The 19,100-nt window shown below is 39.6% G+C and overlaps 1 protein-coding gene across 8 annotated transcripts in view; it reads right to left on the reverse strand.

Moving 5' to 3' along the window:
* NR2C1 (nuclear receptor subfamily 2 group C member 1) overlaps positions 1 to 19,100 on the reverse strand; it is a 63,583-nt gene that overhangs the window by 1,706 nt on the left and 42,777 nt on the right. For 6 of the 8 annotated variants that reach the window (XM_090140058.1, XM_031600448.2, XM_090140050.1 and 3 more), the window contains 3 exons: positions 18,607 to 18,744; positions 15,047 to 15,152; positions 13,969 to 14,528 (listed from right to left, as the gene is read on the reverse strand). In XM_090140058.1, the coding sequence (XP_089996184.1) occupies positions 14,354 to 14,528; positions 15,047 to 15,152; positions 18,607 to 18,744 (419 nt within the window). In that variant the 3' untranslated portion in view covers positions 13,969 to 14,353. Of the gene's footprint in view, positions 1 to 4,051; positions 12,710 to 13,968; positions 14,529 to 15,046; positions 15,153 to 18,606; positions 18,745 to 19,100 lie in introns of those variants that run through there. The other 2 variants (XR_016466269.1, XR_004167971.2) reach the window with 2 other exon arrangements.

The following is a 19,100-nucleotide window of genomic DNA, read 5'->3' on the forward strand; positions in this document are numbered from 1 at the left end:
GTAGGCACGGGTATTGACCCCTGGAGACCCGGTACCTTCATGCACGGACCAAGGTAAGGGAGTTTGATTCTTGCCTTGGGGGTCGGTGGAGACTTGGGTGAGTCTCAGCAGGGAGCTGTTGGTGTGCGGTACCCTGTGCACTTGACGAAGTGCCAGCAGTACACCCCTATTAATCCAGGAATCTGAGCAAAATGCTCCAGAGGGATTGGCCCTAGATCTGAGAATCGGAGTGTGGTAACCTGTGAGCTGGGTAGTTCACAGCAGCATTCCGGAGGGATGGGGAATAGGAGCTCCGTAGAACAGGGGAAAGGGGTCCCCAAATTCGTGCCTAGAGATAGCCTCTTGGGAAAGAAGCTTCAGAATTGGAAAATAATCCCCAGACTGGGGAAAAGAACAGGGAAAAGATGTTTGAATACTGTATATAGACATAGCCTAGAGAGCCACTACAGGGAAAATCATGATTTTGACCAAAATAGGGGTCTGACAAAGATTGGGCCTGTCAGACTTTGTATTTATACGTAAACAGTAAGATTCCTTTTTCTGAAACAGAATTGGCTTATGTTGCTGAATGGGTGCAAGAAGTAAAAATAAATAAGTAAATAAATAAATAAATCCTCCTCAAAAGGAGGAGTCATATTTCAAAAGAAAAAGGAAAGAGAAGCAGAAAGATCATACATGAGATCCCTTAGATAACTCCCGCCCCCCCTCAATTTCTAAAGCAATGCAAGCGACAGAGAAGATGCACTCTCGATTACTGAGGGAGTTAGAGTAATGTGAATGGGACCTGGAGAGTTTTCCTTTCTCTAACACTAACCTTACTAATACTTCACTTTATCCTTTATAGCAGTCTCCTTAGGTCAAAGGAAAATAGGATATGCTCATGCTTGCTTTTTTTTACTAGAAGAAAAGTCAGGAATTTCAAGAATTTCTTAATTAAGGATCCTATAAGTGTCGCAGAACAATTAGATCAATTTCTAGGGCCTAATTTCTACTTATGGATGGAAATGATGTTTATCATTGATATGTTGTTTATTGGAGAAGGAGGTGGGCAGCTATGCAAGTGTGGGAAATGAATACAGAGGGAAGGTTGGACCCTGGAGGGAGGCAGAGAGAGGAAGGATCCTGAGGATAAACTGTACTGATTATTGTCACCGTCTTTGTGATTGTTAAATGTGTATGTCGTGAAAGTGTTATGTTATGTCATGTTATGTTACGTTATGTTATGTCATGTATGAGGTTGTTATGGAACAGAGGGTGTCTAAAGTGATACCAAGAAGACCCCCTGGGTTGTATTTAGGCTCACTGGAGGAATATTGCTGGTGAGCCAGGGGGAAATATTGAATTAAAAAAAACAATAACAAAAACAAAACCCAACCAGAACATAAATGAGTAATGGGACCAGTTTTAACAATTGAGTACCCTAATCATGAGACCAAGTGCTGGGTGTTTGTAGAAGTTGAAGAACTGTATTGTTTGATTTGTGGGTTTTGAAGGCAGTAGGAGAAACTGTCTCGATGCTGTATGGAAGTGCATTTGTTAATGGTACATGGAAATGTAATTGAGGGTACAAATAGTGGAATTGTAAAAATTAACAAACAAATTGGCAACAAGGTTAAGGAAAACAGTGAGTTTGAGATATTAGAGTTTGGGTCGGCACGAGGACACATCCCCCGCACTAACCCCCCCACCGCGGTTTGTAAGAACACCTCGGAGTGAGAGAAAGAGCTGAGGGCGAGAGCTTCCCGCTGTAACTGTGCAGGGTGTGTGACTTGTGAATGGCGATGGGACGGGACAGTGAGAGTGAGAATAGCCGTCATCTGCAGAGATCTCGGGAAACCCGACATCCCACTGTAAGCACCGGAATCCTGGGGAGGGAAGGGGGTGAAACAGAAATTACTAACATTGTATTTCAGTAATGATGAAAGTCTGGAAAGTGAAAAGGGTTTGGGAAAAACACGGGCTGAGGAAGGCAAAGTTGAGCAAGGTGTAACAGGGATGTCCTTACCTAGAAGAAGAGGTTAGGGGGAGCCTGGAAGGGCTCAGGGCGAGTTCCACCCCCACTGGACCGAAAGCAGCTGGGGAAGCAGGGTAAAGAGTTTGTTTTCTGATATGGGTGCCTCTTACTCTGTGCTACATCAAGAATTATTACCCGTAGATGATTTTTGTAATAGTTGTAGGAGCTCTGGCAAGAGAAGTTTACTTTTTAGGGACTAATTAAATACAGGCTAGGAGAACAAGTAGGAATACATAAATTCTTGTACATGCCAGGTTCTCTAAAACCATTACTTGGGCATGATGTATTAGAATAGTTGAATGTAGAGATTAAATTCAGTAAAAAAATTGGAGCTAAGTGTCAAGCAAGGCCAATTGACTGAAAATTTTAAGTCTGGCTTTAACACAAACTGGGAAAAGCAATGTTGTACCCCCAGAAGTTATGTAAATCCTAAATCAGGTATATACAGGATTGCAGGCATCAGGAATGCCTGGCAGAGAGAAAAAAAAAAAAATAGTAATAATAATAAATAAAAAAAAAAAAGGCAAGGCAACTCAATAAAGGTTAAGTTATAGACAGGAGTCAGCCCAGCCAGGGTAAAGCAGTGCTCTTTTAGGATACAAGATTGTAGGAGGGAAGATAAAAGAAATAACAAATAACTTTTTGGATTGGCAAGAGCTATAGTTTGGTAAAAGATTTCAGGGCAATTAATAGAAATGTTTAAGATATGCAACCCATGGTGGTAAATCCATGCACTTTATTAACCAAGTTGAGGAATGAGTGGGTGGGGTTTGCCGTTCTGGATTTGGAGTACACCTTTTTCTGCCTGGTTTTGCTAAAGAAAGTCAAAAATTATTTGCCTTTGAATAAGAAAACTTCAATATGGGGAGAAAAATAAATAAAATAATAATAATAATAAAATTAAAAAAAAATATATATATATATATAAATAAAAATTCAGTTAACCTGGACAGTGTTACCCAGTGTTGTGAGAACAACCCACTGATTTTTGAGAACTGGTTAGCTTGTGAGCCTGAGATTTGAGTTCCTCTATCCCACGGTGGAACTTTACTGCAGTACGTGGATGCCACAGTGACCAAGGAGGACTGTGTACGATGGACTGTGGGTTTGCTGAATTTCTTGATTTGAATGGCTATCAAGTTTCTCAACAGAAAGCACAACTGATCAAAGAGAAGGAAGCAGTTTGCTGAACGCCCAGAACACCAACAAAGAGCTCCCTCCAAGCCAGCAGTGTGCGACTGCATGAGACTGTTTGTGCCAGTTGGTCGGACCTACAGGAGGAACCACTGGACGGTGATGGGGATTCCTGGATTCACTGACGGAAGCAGCTTTGTGAGACAAGGAAACTGTAAGGATATGCAGTAACTGCTACTGATAAGGTAAATGAAGCAAAACCATTACCTGTGAGGACTTCCGCTCAGAAGGCTGAGGGGACTGCCTTGACAAGAGCCTTAAATATATGGACAGATGCTAAATATGCTTTTGGGGTGGTACCCACTCATGGTACCATCTGCAAAGAGCGAGGGTTGCTTACACACAAGGAAAACAAATTCAGCACGATGTGGGTCTACCAAAGAGCAGCATGGCTGTTATCCATTGTGGAGGACATCAGAATAGTGATACTGTACAGGAAACTGGGAATATGATAGTGGATCAGGTGGCAGAACAGGCAGCTATGGGAGAAGAAATTGGTGAACTGGCTTTAATTACAGATGGTAAACTTAAAATATCTGAACCCCAATCAGTACCTATAAGGTATTTTAAAGAGGATAGGAATCTAATTAATGATTTAGAAGGGAAGAGAGCAAGCTGACACATGGGTGTATACCCAGATGGACACATTGTTGTGCCCTGTATTATTTTATGGAGATTGGTTCTAAGGGAACATAATAATACATATGGGGGGGTAGAGACACCAGAAAGTAACTGTATAATCCTAGTACCAGGAACAGGGTACAAGTGGGGTAGAGAGAAAAAGGATGACCTGCAGAGGGGAGCAGGAGGATACCCTGTTAAGATGTGGGTGAACGTAACAAGGAGAGAAATGCCTCAGACTGTCACATTTGATGCTTGCAGTGTGACAGCCTGCAGGGACTTAAGTGCCCAACGACAACTGAGTCACAAAGAGAAATACCTGTGTCCTGAATTAGGTATGAATAAGAGATCCCCTTGTGGGGGATGGAATAATGTATGGTGGACAACTGCCTATCAAGGCTGGACATGTATCCCATTTGATACAATGCAATCACGCACCCTAAAAGAACGGATTAGTATGTTTAGGGGAATTGTCCAACCAGACTGCCAGGCCTTGCAGTGTAATCCAATGACAATAACAATTAGCAAGGCCGATAGCCTTGTTAACATCACTTTTGGGATTGGAATAAACGTTTGAGGAAGAGACCCAGTAGCTAGATTCAGAGTAGCTGTATGGGATTCATTGCCTGATCATACTTGAAAGGTTCAGGATAAGAAAAAGAGAGAAATATCCTTCTGAAAGTCCTGCAGCTGTAGTAATTATGGAAATAAAAGATCTCAGACAAACATTTGAAATTAAGACAGGATACAGGGATGTGAATGCCTGGGTAGAATGGATTAAGTAGACTGTCCTGAGTCTCAACCACAGCAATTGCTGTGCTTGCACATCAGGACAGCCTGTAGCTCAGGTAGTACCCCTTCCTCTGGGATGGACCAGGGATTCCCAAGGAATGCAATGTATGATCGCCCTGTACGAGGAGAAAACCGCCTGGGGAAATGAAGCCTGAAAACCACTCTCCCTATTGTTTCCCCCGATATTGGAGATGGGTGCCAAAATCCCTCCTGCATTCTCTATGGCCATAGGTAACCATACAGCTTGTCTCTCAAGGCAGGGTGTGAGGGCTACCAGGCCTATATTTCTCACTATGCAGTGAAACCTTGGATGTTATGAAGGATTTAGCGGGAAACTATTCAAGGCTGGAAATCCCTAGAGCGGATCTCTGGTGGTATTGTGGTGGGAAGATCTTATGGTCCATTCTCCCATCTAATTGGGGAGGTACCTGTGCACTTGTTCAACTGGCTATACCGTTCACTTTGGCATTTGAGAAGGATCTATCACACATTCAAAAAAGGAACAAAAGGATCCTGGGAGCCCCATTTGATGATGATACAATATATATGGATTCAATTGGGGTGCCTAGAGGTGTCCCTGATGAATTTAAGGCTAGAAATCAATTTCTGCAGGATTTGAATCTCTATTCTGGTGGGTGACAATTAACAAAAATGAAGATCGGATAAACTACATCTATTACAATCAGTAGAGATTTATAAACTATACAAAGGAGGCAATAAAGGGAACTGCAGAACAACTGGATGCTACAAGCAGGATGGCCTATAGCCATATAGAATAGGATCGCCCTAGACGTGATACTAGCTGAAAAAGGGTGTGTGTGTGTAATGTTGGGCACTCATTGCTGTACTTTTATCGCAAATAACACAGCCCCAGATAGCATGATAACTAAAGCATTACGGGGCTTACTACTTTGGCTAATGAACTAGCTGAGAACTCCAGAATAGATAGTTCGCTCACCGGATGGCTGGAATCCTGGTTTGGGAAGTGGAAAGGAATGGTTGTGTCTGTATTTACCTCTCTGATTGTGGTAGCAGGAGCCCTAGCAGCTATCAGTTGCTGTATCATCCCCTGTGTGAGAAGATTGGTACAGCGGTTAATTGAAACTGCCCTGATGAAGCAAACAGAGCCCACATCATATTTCGGTAGAATAACGATATTAGAAGAAGAGGAAGACGAAGAAAGTAAAGAAGGTTTTGTAATTGTACCTTAGAAAAGGATTGCAGAAATCAACATTGTAAAAGAAAAAGAGGGGGAAATTTGTGGAAAGTGAAAGTGTTGTTTCTGCAGTGAACAATGGAGAAGGGCAACTGATCTAAAGAATTAAGTTGTAGCATATTCTTAGAAATAATTAGTACGAAAAGTAAGAATAATATACACATATTGGTAACATTTTTAGAAACTTAATTACTGAATTACCTAACAAATTCGTTCTCACAGCAGATTTTGAATGTTCTAAACAATGTGTGTATAGTGTTTGGAACTAGAGAATATATTGTAACGTTGTTCATTAGACCGGCAGAAGTGAAATACATTTAACAAACTTACAAAGAGTCAGGGCCTTTACACAAAGCAAAACTGTCACACTCTGTGGGAATATCAGGATGCCATAAACAGGCTCCAGGATACTCCCTTCTATCCTCCTTCCGAGCTTATCTCTGGAAGGACAGATGAATGACCAGAACAATGACTTAGTGTAAAGGGGTACAAATGTTAAAGGGGGGGGGGGGTCATAAAACAATCAAGGGGCTATGTTTATGTTATAAAACAGATATCCAAAAACCGTGACCAAATGTCTGTTGAGAAAACAACTGTTAGAAGGTAATTAAACAATTAAGATATATGTTTAGGCGTCAGGAGATTTATATTTACTCGGTATTTGTATAACTAGTGGAGCGTCGCGAAGAGTGTGAACCTGCAGTACTCAGCCAATGAGGAACCAGGGCAGAAAGAGATAAGCGTCGGGCAGTAGGGGATAAAAAGATGTAACCTTTTTTCTCGGGGCTCTCCTGCTTGCAGGAGGCCCGCCATTGCAATTGCGAATAAAATCTGCTTTATCAGAGATACCGTCCTAGAAAATGATTTGGATATTTCCTACACCTGGGAGGCTATGGACTCTCCTTCTCTGGAGATACTCAAGACCCACCTGGACGTCTACCTGTGCAGCCTGCTGTAGGGAGCCTGCTTTGCAGGGAGGCTGGACTCAATGATCTCTGGAGGTCACTTCCAGTCCCTACAATACTGTGATTCTGTGATCAGCGTCATAATGCAACTTCAATCCTACAGCTTTTCTTACAGCTTATTGAAGCTTTTATGGAACAACGATTGTAGAAGCAGGAACTTCTTACAGCGTCTTTACATTACATTTTGATTTTTCCTCAAGCCAAGTAAGTCTCCACAAAGAATGTCATTGCCATTAGCCCAAATGCTCAAGTCCTATTGCACCTACTTACAATGCTTTTGCTAACATCTGGTCACCACTTACGAAAACTCTTACTGCTCTGTTCAACATTATCCTCAAACTCTGTGCACATACCGTGATTGAATAATGTGGAATACAAGCACAAGCATAATGCTTTCCTAAGAATTTGTTGGGGTACCTTTGGAAGATAGCATTCACTTGACTGTAAAACTCCTGGTCCCATAAATAATTCTTTATTCCCACTTTCTGAGATTTGATGCTAAGTCTCTGTTAGATATGCCGTGCCCCTAAAGTTTTGTATGTTGAACTTCACTGTCTTAAAAACTGCCTAACCAAATTTAATGTTCTTTATTTTTTCCCCCTGTGGTTCCAACAAGTCGCAAAGACTTAGTGACAGAATGCCATTCTATACAAGCCCTGAACATATCAGTTAGCAATTTCTTTTCTAATACAGAATCACAGTGTAGTACACAAGAACACATTTTTTGAAGATAAATCCATTTCCTGAATGACTCAATGATTGCACAGAAGAGTCTCATTGAATCCTATGTTTTATTTTTTTAAGAGCTTTATTCAGTGATAAGTTGATTTTGAGAAACCTAAGTTCAAGTATTTCACAGAAAGTGTAAAAAAACAACCCACAAAGCAATTCAATATTTACATTTTACCATACAATATATATATTTTAATTGTTTATCTATTCCACTGCAATTCCCTCTGTTCTTTGTATGAGAAGTCATGTAAGTTTATGCTGCAATGATTTCACAACTAAAGAATATACATTTGCATAATTAATTGGAATTCCTCTTGCAATTAAAATAATAAATCCAACACACAACACACCCAGCTATGTAGATTTTGAAAATGTACCCCAACCTTCTAAAATTTCTGAGTCTCAGAAGCAATGTCAAATTCACATCACCATTCTTTACATTCTGTGGGCCCAGCCTCTAGCCGTAGTTTCTCTCACTCTGGTCTGAACAGTGCAATCTAATGCTTTCCCTCTTGGATTTGTAGCCCTCCTATAGCCCACATTTCCCAAAAGCACGATCAAAAAAGGTTTTTCATTTGTCTTCAGCTGCTTTAAAAGAGATTGATTCATGGTCTGGAACCAAGGCTCAAGGTACAATGTTACTGAAGAACCCCACAAACATTCTAGTGTGTATATGCTTCTGTGACAATACTGAAACACTCAAAACCAACTGTGCTGGCACTTTTAGAAGACTCATGCCACTTCTTAGGAAGTGCCTGGGCCATCTCACACAGCAGCTGCCTCTACCTTTCATTCCCAGTAGCAAAATTCCACTGGCTACAGTGTGAAAGAAAAATTTTAATGAGAGCCATCATAAACCAAAGTATGTGGCCGTTCAGTTTGCTCTCTGCTAAGACCCAAAGGTGAAGCAGGGTTGAGGTCTCCATAATGGAGCTTGTGTATGTGTTCAGCATCAGCAGCCACAAAAACCCCATGTGTCCAGGAGTGACTGCTTTGAACAGGTCAGCTCCAGTGCCATGACTCAGGATACATTTGGTTCCTAGTTTGGAGCCAAAATGCACAACCCTGAATTCTGATAAAAGATTCATGTAGCACAAAATTGTGTTACATATTAGCAGTAGCACATCAGGGTGAGGATAGCACTTCACACTGCAGAGCTGAGGATAAAAGGAAGACTGAAGTGGCTAACAGGGCTGCTTACAGGCATGGGTTAATGTGACTTTGTGCACATGAACAAAGGAAAAGCAGAGCTCAGGAGAGAAGGGCTCATATGAAGTAGAAACGTTATTTGGGGTTACTTTATACAGAAGTATGAGGAGGAAAGACAGGACTGTTAGAGATGTTGGCTGAAGATGCTGCAGAGTAACCCCGTTGGAGAGTTTCTAGACTTTTGTTATTAACCAGAAGAGCACTTCTTTCTAGAGAGCTCTTCCTTTTTTCGTTCAGAGGTGACCAAAAGGCTGTGGAATATTACTGGTATGGGAAGGAGCAGATAGTAGATTAGCAGTCCTACCAGAGAACAGGGCTCTGTGGAAGTGCAGAGAAGGGTAAGCTTTTAAAACAGAAGCAAGAAAGCAACTGGACTATCTGCTAACGGAGGGGGAAGAGAGTCCGACTGCTTATTCCCTCATCAGCATTACTCAAACTTTCTCTCTCATCACACAAAGCTTTGCTCTACAGTGCATCGTCTACTCCACAGAACTTCATTTACTTCAGGATGAATGCATTTCAGAATCTAGGCATGGAGAGAATGGTAGCTCATTTCTCATTTGTTCTTGCTATCTGCATACTCACGCAAACATCACAATCACTTGTAATTAAAGATCAAAAAAAAAAAAGACAACTCTTCAATTGGCACTGGGAAATCAGTTCTAGAAAGGACCCAAACTTGTCATCATTTCACAATCCATAATGAATTGAATAAACTTCTCCAAAAATAACTATTGCTTTACTTGGCACGAAGATCTGTGATCAGAATTCATTGTATCAACATCTGTATGTAGTGCTTTAAAAGAAAAAAAATGTTGGTAAATTACATTCTGTAATAAATCATTAATTTTCAAATAGCCAAATTCCCAGGGCAGAAAGGAGCAGTAAGCACAAAAGAAAGAGTTCATAGCAACAGGAGTTGAGAACAGCAAGATACCGCAGTGGTCACAAATCCCAGAGAATGAATCTATTGACAACACAACATTGTACAGTAAAGTGAAATATCCACGGACTCTTTGGAATCATACACTCTGCTTTAGGGCTGTAAGACAACCCGTGTAGAACACTAACAGATAGGTGGTTACTATTGCTTTCTCTAATAGAAAGTTACAATTTATTTTAAAAAATACAGCCAAAATAGACTTTACAAATTCAGGTTTCAAGACATTTACAATGAATTTTTTATACCACAGCAGAACAGGAACAGCGACGTTCTAATGCCTGTGCTGGGAAACCACAGCTGCTGAACAGAATAACAGAGCAGTGACTTTCACTGACACCAATGGTCACAGAAGAGAGGTACCAACAGGTTATAAGTGCAGAAGGTACTGCAATGAAAGTGCTTTTGAAGCAAGTTTAAAGTAGAACAATTGTTTGTATCAGGAACTCTACCAGTACGAAACAAGCCCCCTCAACTCATGTATATACGCACAACATACACTTCCAAACTAGTCAATTTGTTCTGTGTTTCGCTGCTCCCATCTGAAGGGACAGGATTCCAAGTGTATCATTTCTTCCACTCATGTGATTGATACAAAAGTGAATTTTCATAACATTAAACATTTTAAAGCTATCAGAACAGAGCTCGTTCATTCATTGGCAAAGCGAATTATTAGTAGTAAGAGCTGCAGTTTAGTTGTATTCTGATGAGGTATGGAAAGTTTCAGAATGCTGAAGATCAGAATAAAACATAAAGGAGAAAAGGTCACAAAAATAATGAGGTACTTTAGCATCCACAGTGATGTGAGCCTCACTGCTCGCATTTGTGTTGGCTGAACAACAGTGTGACTGAACAGCATGAAGGGCAACCCATTCCTGAGAAAGCCCAGTTGTGCCTCACTCCTCATCAAAAGCATGAACTTATAGTTAAAGAATGCAAAATGATAAATGAAAAGTCTTGGTAAGAAAATTGAATAACGCAAATGCAACTACCTGCACTATGGGAACCACCTTGATCATCAAGACAGGAGAGAATACTCGCCAGGCAGCACAGACCAGCATGCACTCTGCCTTTAACCCAGTACTGAACTTACACTGAACATTTATAAGGAAAATATGTAAGAAACATTGGGAAAAAGGTTACTTACCAGTAGGCAGCACTTTTTGCAGTGTGTTGCGTATCTGCACATTCACTTTATAGAAGTCCAGACATTGGAGGTATCCAAGATTATGGTTTTTTGGGGAGGCCCTTACAATACCTCGGGTGTACACGCATCTGTCTCCCTCTTTTGTTTCACTTGACAGTCAGTATAGAGCTTACACTTGGTCAGCCACCAACAGCAAGGGGAAGGGAGGGCATATGATTATCGCACAGATGGACAGCAGAAATAACTGGAATCTTTTTGAGATAAATATCTTTTCTTTTTGGATGGGTATGCACATAGCCACACAATACATAAAAAGTGTATGCCACTTCTTGGCAATTTGAACATCTCTTGAACAAGGTTTCCATTTTGTAATAATACTATGCAGATATTGAGCAAAGCCTGGGAACTACTGGAGTATATCCTGATTACTGATGGTGACTCAACTACACTGCTCTCAATAAGAGTCTGTAACTGAGCTTGGAGATGGGCGTCCTGTTTGACTTCTCACCTGACTGAGAAAAATAGATTCTATGATATATGCAAGTTTCTGTCATGTGAAAGGGTGTGACACATGTCTCTTGCTACCCAACACACAATGTGTAGTCTCACATCTGGAAACACTGGTTTTAAAAAGAAAAACATGGATGGGTTGAATTCTTGATGTAACCTGGCATAAATCCCAGATGAAGCTCAAAAGATTTTGCCAGGAAAGTAACAGTAAGAGATGTGGAAAGGGGAAAAGTCAGCCAATGAGATTTGAAACTTTTGCTGCCATGCAGAGGTGACAGGCATCCAAAAAGAATGTGACCATGGTTCTTGTGCTTCTGAGTTAACACAGCCTAACAAAGCTGTCCTGATCCAGCAGTCAGCGGTGATAGCAGTCCACGCTTCCCTGAAGTAGGCCAAGTTGTGTTCAGACTATGGTGTGAAGGGGGAACAAGCAGAATTTCAGAGAAAATAAGTTTCTATGGCCACATCCTTCAAAACGTGGCTCTTAAAGACAGGTATGTTGAAGGATTCAATCCCTAAAGACTTACCTCTCTACAAACATTGGTATTTTCTCAGCTGTTTCTGCAGCTATACAATACCATGCAGAAACCACATTTGCTGAATCTTCTGCCCAGCTGTAAACAAAGAACTGCTCGTCATGTCTGAGGCACAGATCCCAAAGGCTAAAAAAATATAAATCTGCAAGGATGTGGGAGAAATTTGCAGTCTCTACTGCATTTAGAAGAAAAATGAGTTATCTGAATTTGGAGAATATTGGAATCAAATTCTTCCAATATTTGGAATGCCTGGTAAACCATTTACAAATTATTCAGGGGTAACCGCCTGGCAACTTCCTTGAAAGGTTTAAACTTTCCTTTTTATAACTTAACTTTTTATAACTGTTCCTGCTAGCAAAGGAGAAGGGCTGGAAGACAGGGTCCAAATTTCTGAGGAAGCGTGAATAGAACAATTCACTTCCCATCCGCAATTTGGTCCTACAGACAGCAAGATGGCGGGGCCTGTAACCACGGGGAAGAGACAAGCACAGCATACTGACAGCCACTGTCTTTCACATTTCCATGACTACTGCCCTCTTGAGACAGAAAAAAGTCCTCACACTTCTTGAACTCCAGGGAACATGAATGCAGAGCCTCAATCCTTCTCCTTTAGACACACGGACTGTGGGAAGGGCTCGGGCACGTGGGAAGCTCCAGCATCTTTAAAGGCTGTTCTCCAGAAGGTTGCTACGTGCCAAGTTCAGAGCAGGGGAGAATGGTTCCATCCCACTGGAGGTCCTCAGCACCAAGTGTTTCCATCTCTGGATCTGTGTATGAGCAATCCTGTAGTACAGCCTCTCATTAGAAGGTGGCAGTGGAAGATCCAAACAACTCTATTAGTAGAATTAAAAAGGACACAATAATTCAGTGTCAGTTTTCTGCTTCTTTTTGGTTGACTGAAATCCTTGGGTGCTGAGAAAAAACACAGAAATCACCAAAGTCTCATCTACCTGTCCCCTCAATGTTAGCATGGCTTTGGAGTTGCTGGTACAAAGGGGCAAAGGCCTCCCTCAAAGCTGATCTTTTGGCTAAAGAATTGGGCTCTTCCTCACTCAATGCTGCCACAGAACTAAAAAGTTCAGGTTAAATGGAACTAGGCCTCAATCCAAGATTTAGATAAACTTGCAAGCTGCTGTCGGCAGCAAACCATAACTTTTCCTAGAATCTCTCTAATTTTAAGCAACAGATATTAAATGTGCTAGGAATATATAGTTTGCAATGCAAAAGGAAGCTAGGAGTGATCAACCATCAGTGTTATTTGACAGTGAGGCATGTTCTTCAAGATAGGAAAGCATGTGAACCCATCTTTGATGGAGCCATGGTGTGTAATTCAGTCAACATACATAAAGAACCTAGACTCATTTCTAACATGGGCAGGCAAAGCAGCAGAGACCATGCTCGTATAAACAGAAGTACTGGATTCAATAATTTCTAATTAAAAAAAAAAATCATATGAGACTGACTGACTGGAAAAGACAGGCAGACAGCCAAAGGATAACAATAAAAAAAAATACGAAGTCTTATGCAAGAGAAACGATAGGAACACATGCACAGAATTCTAAATGCAATTCGTTAGTTATAGAGGTGGTTGAAAGAAAACTAAGACACCTCTAGAATGCCTCCCTCCCTGTGTGCTGAGTTTGAAAGAAGAAAGGGTACTGTGGAAAAACCTTTAACTTTTGAGAGCAGAAAAAATAGGAGGCTGCTCTCTTTGAACACCTGCAGTACACAGTTCTCAATTTTTCATAGTATAAAACAGCTGATATCTACCAGCACACAATATTACAGCATAGTATACCTCTGCATCCACAGAACAGTCAATATTGATCCTTTGCAGCTTTACTTTTGATCAACTGCATCAACAAGTAAGGAGAATATTTTTAAGTGTGAAATTCCTTTACCTTCCCTGCTCTTATAACAACATCCACTGCTTCATTCAACATCAAATAATCTCTTTCCAAAGGAACAGAAAATAAAAGTTTGGTTATAAAGGTCTCCCTTCCATAGAAACAATGCCCTTTTCAAGATGTTTGATCTTATTTTCCATTTAATCAGTGAGAAAGAACTAGCAGCAAAACACTGAAAACACAACTCAGAGAGGAAACTTAATTTATTTGTCTAAAACACCAAACTAAGTCGAGATACCTTAGTTCAGTCAAAGCTTCTTCCGTTTCTTCACAAGCCTGGGTTTCATAAACAAATATTCCAAGTTCATCTATCTACAAAAATAGGATGGACAATTCTTGACTTTCCTCAGATATCAAGTCTATTTACAAGTCCTTGAAGATCAGATGAAAAATAGGAAGCGATCCTGTATTCCTTAAGACACTCCACCGCATTTCCCAAGTGTACTGGAAAGGAGGAACACGAGTCTTCTTTAGAAAGGTGCATGGGAAGGCCTACTGCCATCTCTTGGAGACAGAGTATGCATTTACATCACCATGACTGCCATGGTATGGAATCCTTGATTGCTACTTTTATACAGCGTGACCAATTATTTGAGTATTGTAGTCTGCCGTCTCCATTCGCAGAATGTATGGGATGATGCTATCAATCTGAACGTTTCCAATTAGTCCTGCAAAGAACAGCTCTTCAGTAATGGCAGCACTCATCAGCCTCAGGGCAGGCAATCGGAGAAGAAGTCGAGACAGTCTGCAAAAGTAAGTTTGGCAAAAAGTCACTTTGGTCACACATTTTGGCCTTATTCACAACCATGTTACTGATAAGAAAACCAAAAATGAATAAGGGACAACGGTGATAGGAATTTGCTATTTTTACTTCATGAGAGGCTTAAATACTTAGATCAAAAATGTTAACTTTATAGTCAGTCACTTCTTTAACAGCACAAAAAATGTGTATATATTAGTCAATGTACTGTAATATTTGGACTAACTTAGACTAAATGAAGAAATACTCCAAACAGGTGCAATTCAAAATGAAAGAAATACTTCCTCTATCTTCCCAGTATTTCACTTTGGAAATTACTAATAATTAGATAAATGGTAATCATAATATGAGCTCTTAAATATTTTAAATGTTCTAAAAGTCATTTCTAAGCTTTAAGAAGGTAAGAAGAAAATATATGAGTTTACTCTAAGTAATACTGTGCAAATCAGTATCACTGATGATCTGAAAAGAGAACCATCAAGTGAGCACTAAAGTGTACACACCTGTAAGTATCATCTGGATAAGCTTTTGTTACGTAGTCTTGGAACTCCATGTATGCCTTTTCTTGAAATTTTTCAATCTGTACCACATTTTCCAGCCCTGGATGATCTGAAAGACACCCTACATTGTTACACCTGTCACACCAAGATGTGTTAAAAGTTGTACTGATTATCTACTTGTAAGCATGCTGAAATGATTATTTGATAGCTGCTGCAACTTCAAGTTCAGTTTTAATGAAGGATGCTGCTTTGCTTCCTTATCTCTCTTCCTCTATGCTGATGTTATAATTTACTGTTTATAAATGCAACCAGATAATTGGAAAAGTTTAAATATGTGCAGTGCTTGCAGTGTTTACATCATTCCTGGTAATAAACCTCTGTTCTCTGTGTCGCACAGAACAGTACTGTTCCAATGCACTGATATTTATTGAAATACTGTATGCACAAATAGCATTTGTGAGAAAAAAAAAAAAAGATAAATACACATAGGGGGGAAAAAAAAAGCTATGAACTGTTTGTTTCCTAAATTTTGCAGGAATGAACGGTTATTTAATCAAATGGCCAAGTCACATTTGGAAATTATTGGTGATTCTGACCACTTTACACAGTTTAATCTTTATTTTCCATCTGGCTTAATGTAAATATTTTACTGTCATAATACCATGACAAATTGTGTAATGTTATTTGTAGAAAATCAATGCAGATGACAGGAGGTTAGCAAAGGCAGCAACAGATTTTGAAGAGTTATTGTTGACATGCAATATATATTGCTTCATGACGTTCATGACGAGCAATGTCAGAAACAGCTAGAAGTCTGCTCCCAAACCAGTAGTTGAAGACTGACAGCATGCTAGTAGCAATTTATAAAGATGCCAAGTCTTGTAGGCACTCCCTTGCACTCATCTCTTTGCCCAAGGCTGACTTGCTACAGTCATGCAGCTGGAGTAGCACAGAAGATTTTCATTAATCTTTCAATCTCCAGCTATGGAACATGGCAAATCAGCAGAGTCTACCAAAGCAGATGTTCTTACCTTAGGACTGCTGCATGCACAGTCCAGCCCCATCCTGTAGCGGAGCAGTAAAATCCCTGAAAGTGTAATTTCTGGCCTATAAATCATTGCCAGAATCTCTCTTCTGTACAGTGTACTGGTCTTGCATGTATACTGTCAAGAATATTGACTTATGAGTCAATATGCTGACATTAAAGCATCTGCACCTTAGGAATGTGATCATAAAACCACGTGATCTAAAGAAAAGTCAGTCCAGTCACCTGATTTGATACAGGTTTTTCCTGGAATATTTGTCCTCCTACCTTTTCAATCGTTGAACGCAATTTGGAAGGAAACAAGCTAACTTTAGGCTGAACAAAGAAATAATTGTTGCTTTGCAAGTGTAAGCTCTCTAAGGAAATATTTTCAGGTCTGTAACAGGATTGATTTCTTCAGTCAGGTCAACACATTCTGCTATAAATTGTTTCCTGGAGGAACCTGTACCAGTTACAAATATAGGAATGGCATGAAAGGATTGCTTTGGGGGTAAGGAATGCTTAACAGTGAATTAAATCTCCTGCAAGCATGATCTACTAAATTTAAAGCAGCAAACACCTTCTTACCCCTCACTTAAAGGAAGTCCCTGAGTCTTTGTATTCAATCCTTAGCAGGAAGGAAAAATTATAAACATTTTCAAGCACTCTTAATATTGAAAGTCATGAGGGCTGGTAGCAAGATTATGCTCTACAGTGAAAATATTCAGGGTCTGATTTTTCTGGAAGATCTAGAACAAAAGAACTCTGGAATCTCCTCTGTGAATCTCTCATCTTTAATAGAGGGTTCTGAGATTACTTAAAAGGTTTCTCATTTGTAGGAAGGTCTTTAATCTCAGAAATCTTCCAAAAGTGCAATACCAAAAAGAGAAGGAAAAAATAAAAAAGGGGGAAAAACAGGAAGACAAACAAGGTTTTGTTATGCACTTAGCAAAATTTCATGCATTTGTGCTGATGCTGACACTTTCTCTGGAAGATGTGGATACTCTCTGGGGATACCACTTAAAGAAAACTTCAGTGTTCTTTTATATAAATATTAGAAAACTTGCTTAAAATTTATACTTTTGAAGTGCCAAAGTTCAAGAAGATTTTTTCACCTCAACTGATTTCTCTTGAAAAAAGGGTGAGCTGCAACTGAATTGAAAAAGACAGCTCTTCTCAGACCTAAGACATGTACAGAAGTGGCAGGTACCATCCAGCTCTGCCACATCCCACACAACAGACAGACTACACTGTGACTCACACAGCTTTTAAAATACATTCTGATCTTTTCCACAGAACATCAGCATCCAGAAAACACAGAGCAACAAGAAGCTGCTCATGCTTTTAAACTTTCCTAATGCAAAATAGAGCAACTCCATATTTACCTGCTAAATCTAATAGTGAAAAATCCCTGGTGATACAAAAAATACTTGAGGTTTACTTTTTTTTTAAATCAAAATATACTTGTTTTTATATTAAATTCCTAAATTCTGAATGAAATCTAAGACCTGCAACATAAAGACAGAATATCTGAATGCATTTACTGAAAAATTAATTCTACAATTTTCAGATAAAGAAATTTAGTTTTGTCATTTCCTACAGTCTTCCTATATGTGTCACAGAATCTACTCAGTCCTTTTCTGTCTTAACCAGAGAACCTTTACTCTTCCATAGTGTGGACTGATCACTCAGAAGGAAAAAATAGTCATTATTTTATTTTAGCACCACTGCCTAATGAATAGCCAGTTAACTTTATTTACAGTACATTATGCAAATACTGACCAGAAAACAGAAATAAAAGGAAATGCTATGTTTACTATTCATTTTCACAATATTCATATGGAGTAAGGGGATATGTTACTGTGATTTTATATGCAAGAATCCAGGCTCGGAAAGACTATCATATATTAAAAGCACAACTTGGATTCATCTCAGCAGGAAGCACAGGAATAATACTTCCGAAAATTAAACTCCAGGCCCTCAAAAGTAGTACCTCAGAATAGAGACATAGATTTAAAAGTAATAAATAGGTAGCAGAGGCAAAAGCATCATCCAATTATTTTCATTAAAAGAGAAACCCTCCTTCCTACAGCCCTGTGTCATTCATCACACCTTCCCAGGTTCCTCAACAAGGGAGGCAGAGATTCTAGAGGTAACAGCAGCAGCATCTAATGAAACAGAAATTATATGGCAAAAAATAATGTATGTACAGATACTTCTTTGTCACCTTATGCATCTTGTCCAGTACTTAGCAAAGTCCTGACTTTAAAAACCAAAGACTTGATGAGCAGGCTCATCCCAGTTCCCATGCAGCCTACTTATCTGATGTTACTTCCTCATTTTCTAAAGCAGTTCCATCTCTTTTTCCTTCCTCTATAAGCCCTTAAAAGGACACGGGGAAAAAAAAAAACTTACCTAAAATATGCCTTTGTGGAAAACAGAAGATTTTAGATATGGATTTTTAAGCCAACTTTTGACCACTCAAATCTCTATAGTCACGGAAAAATAATAAAGTTTTACATTAAGAATGATTACATACCAGGACTGAAGAGTACAATTGCTTTCAAATATGCATATTCATATCCATCTAGGCAAAGCTTCACCATACTGTTACAGAACTCTTGCAGTTTGAAGATGTGTTCCATTACTAGTTTTCCTCTGTCTGTTGGCAGCTTGTCTGAGTTACACACACAAAATACAAAAACCCCAAAGTCAACAGGCATGCAAAAGTGTAGTCATGTTGGAATTTTAAAAACATTCACCACTTTCATTCAAACAGCAGAAAATCTATGCCACCTATAAACTCTATACACTAGAACTGAATTATTTTACACCAACAATTCCTGCCACTTAAAATTTCCAATAATCAGAAGTGGACTACAGCTCAGAATGAAAAAGGAAAGAAAAGGTTACTTGTAAGTAAAGAACAATACCATGCTATTGCAGATCTATACTGTACATCTAAGAGCCAGGTGCTGTACTTAATTCATTGACAGAGTAGGTCAGTGTACATTTGCATGAGTTCCTTTAGTG

The sequence above is a fragment of the Phasianus colchicus genome, chromosome 1, assembly GCF_987193195.1.
Source record: "Phasianus colchicus chromosome 1, bPhaCol1.hap1.1, whole genome shotgun sequence".
In the NCBI taxonomy this organism is placed as follows: Eukaryota; Metazoa; Chordata; class Aves; order Galliformes; family Phasianidae; genus Phasianus; species Phasianus colchicus.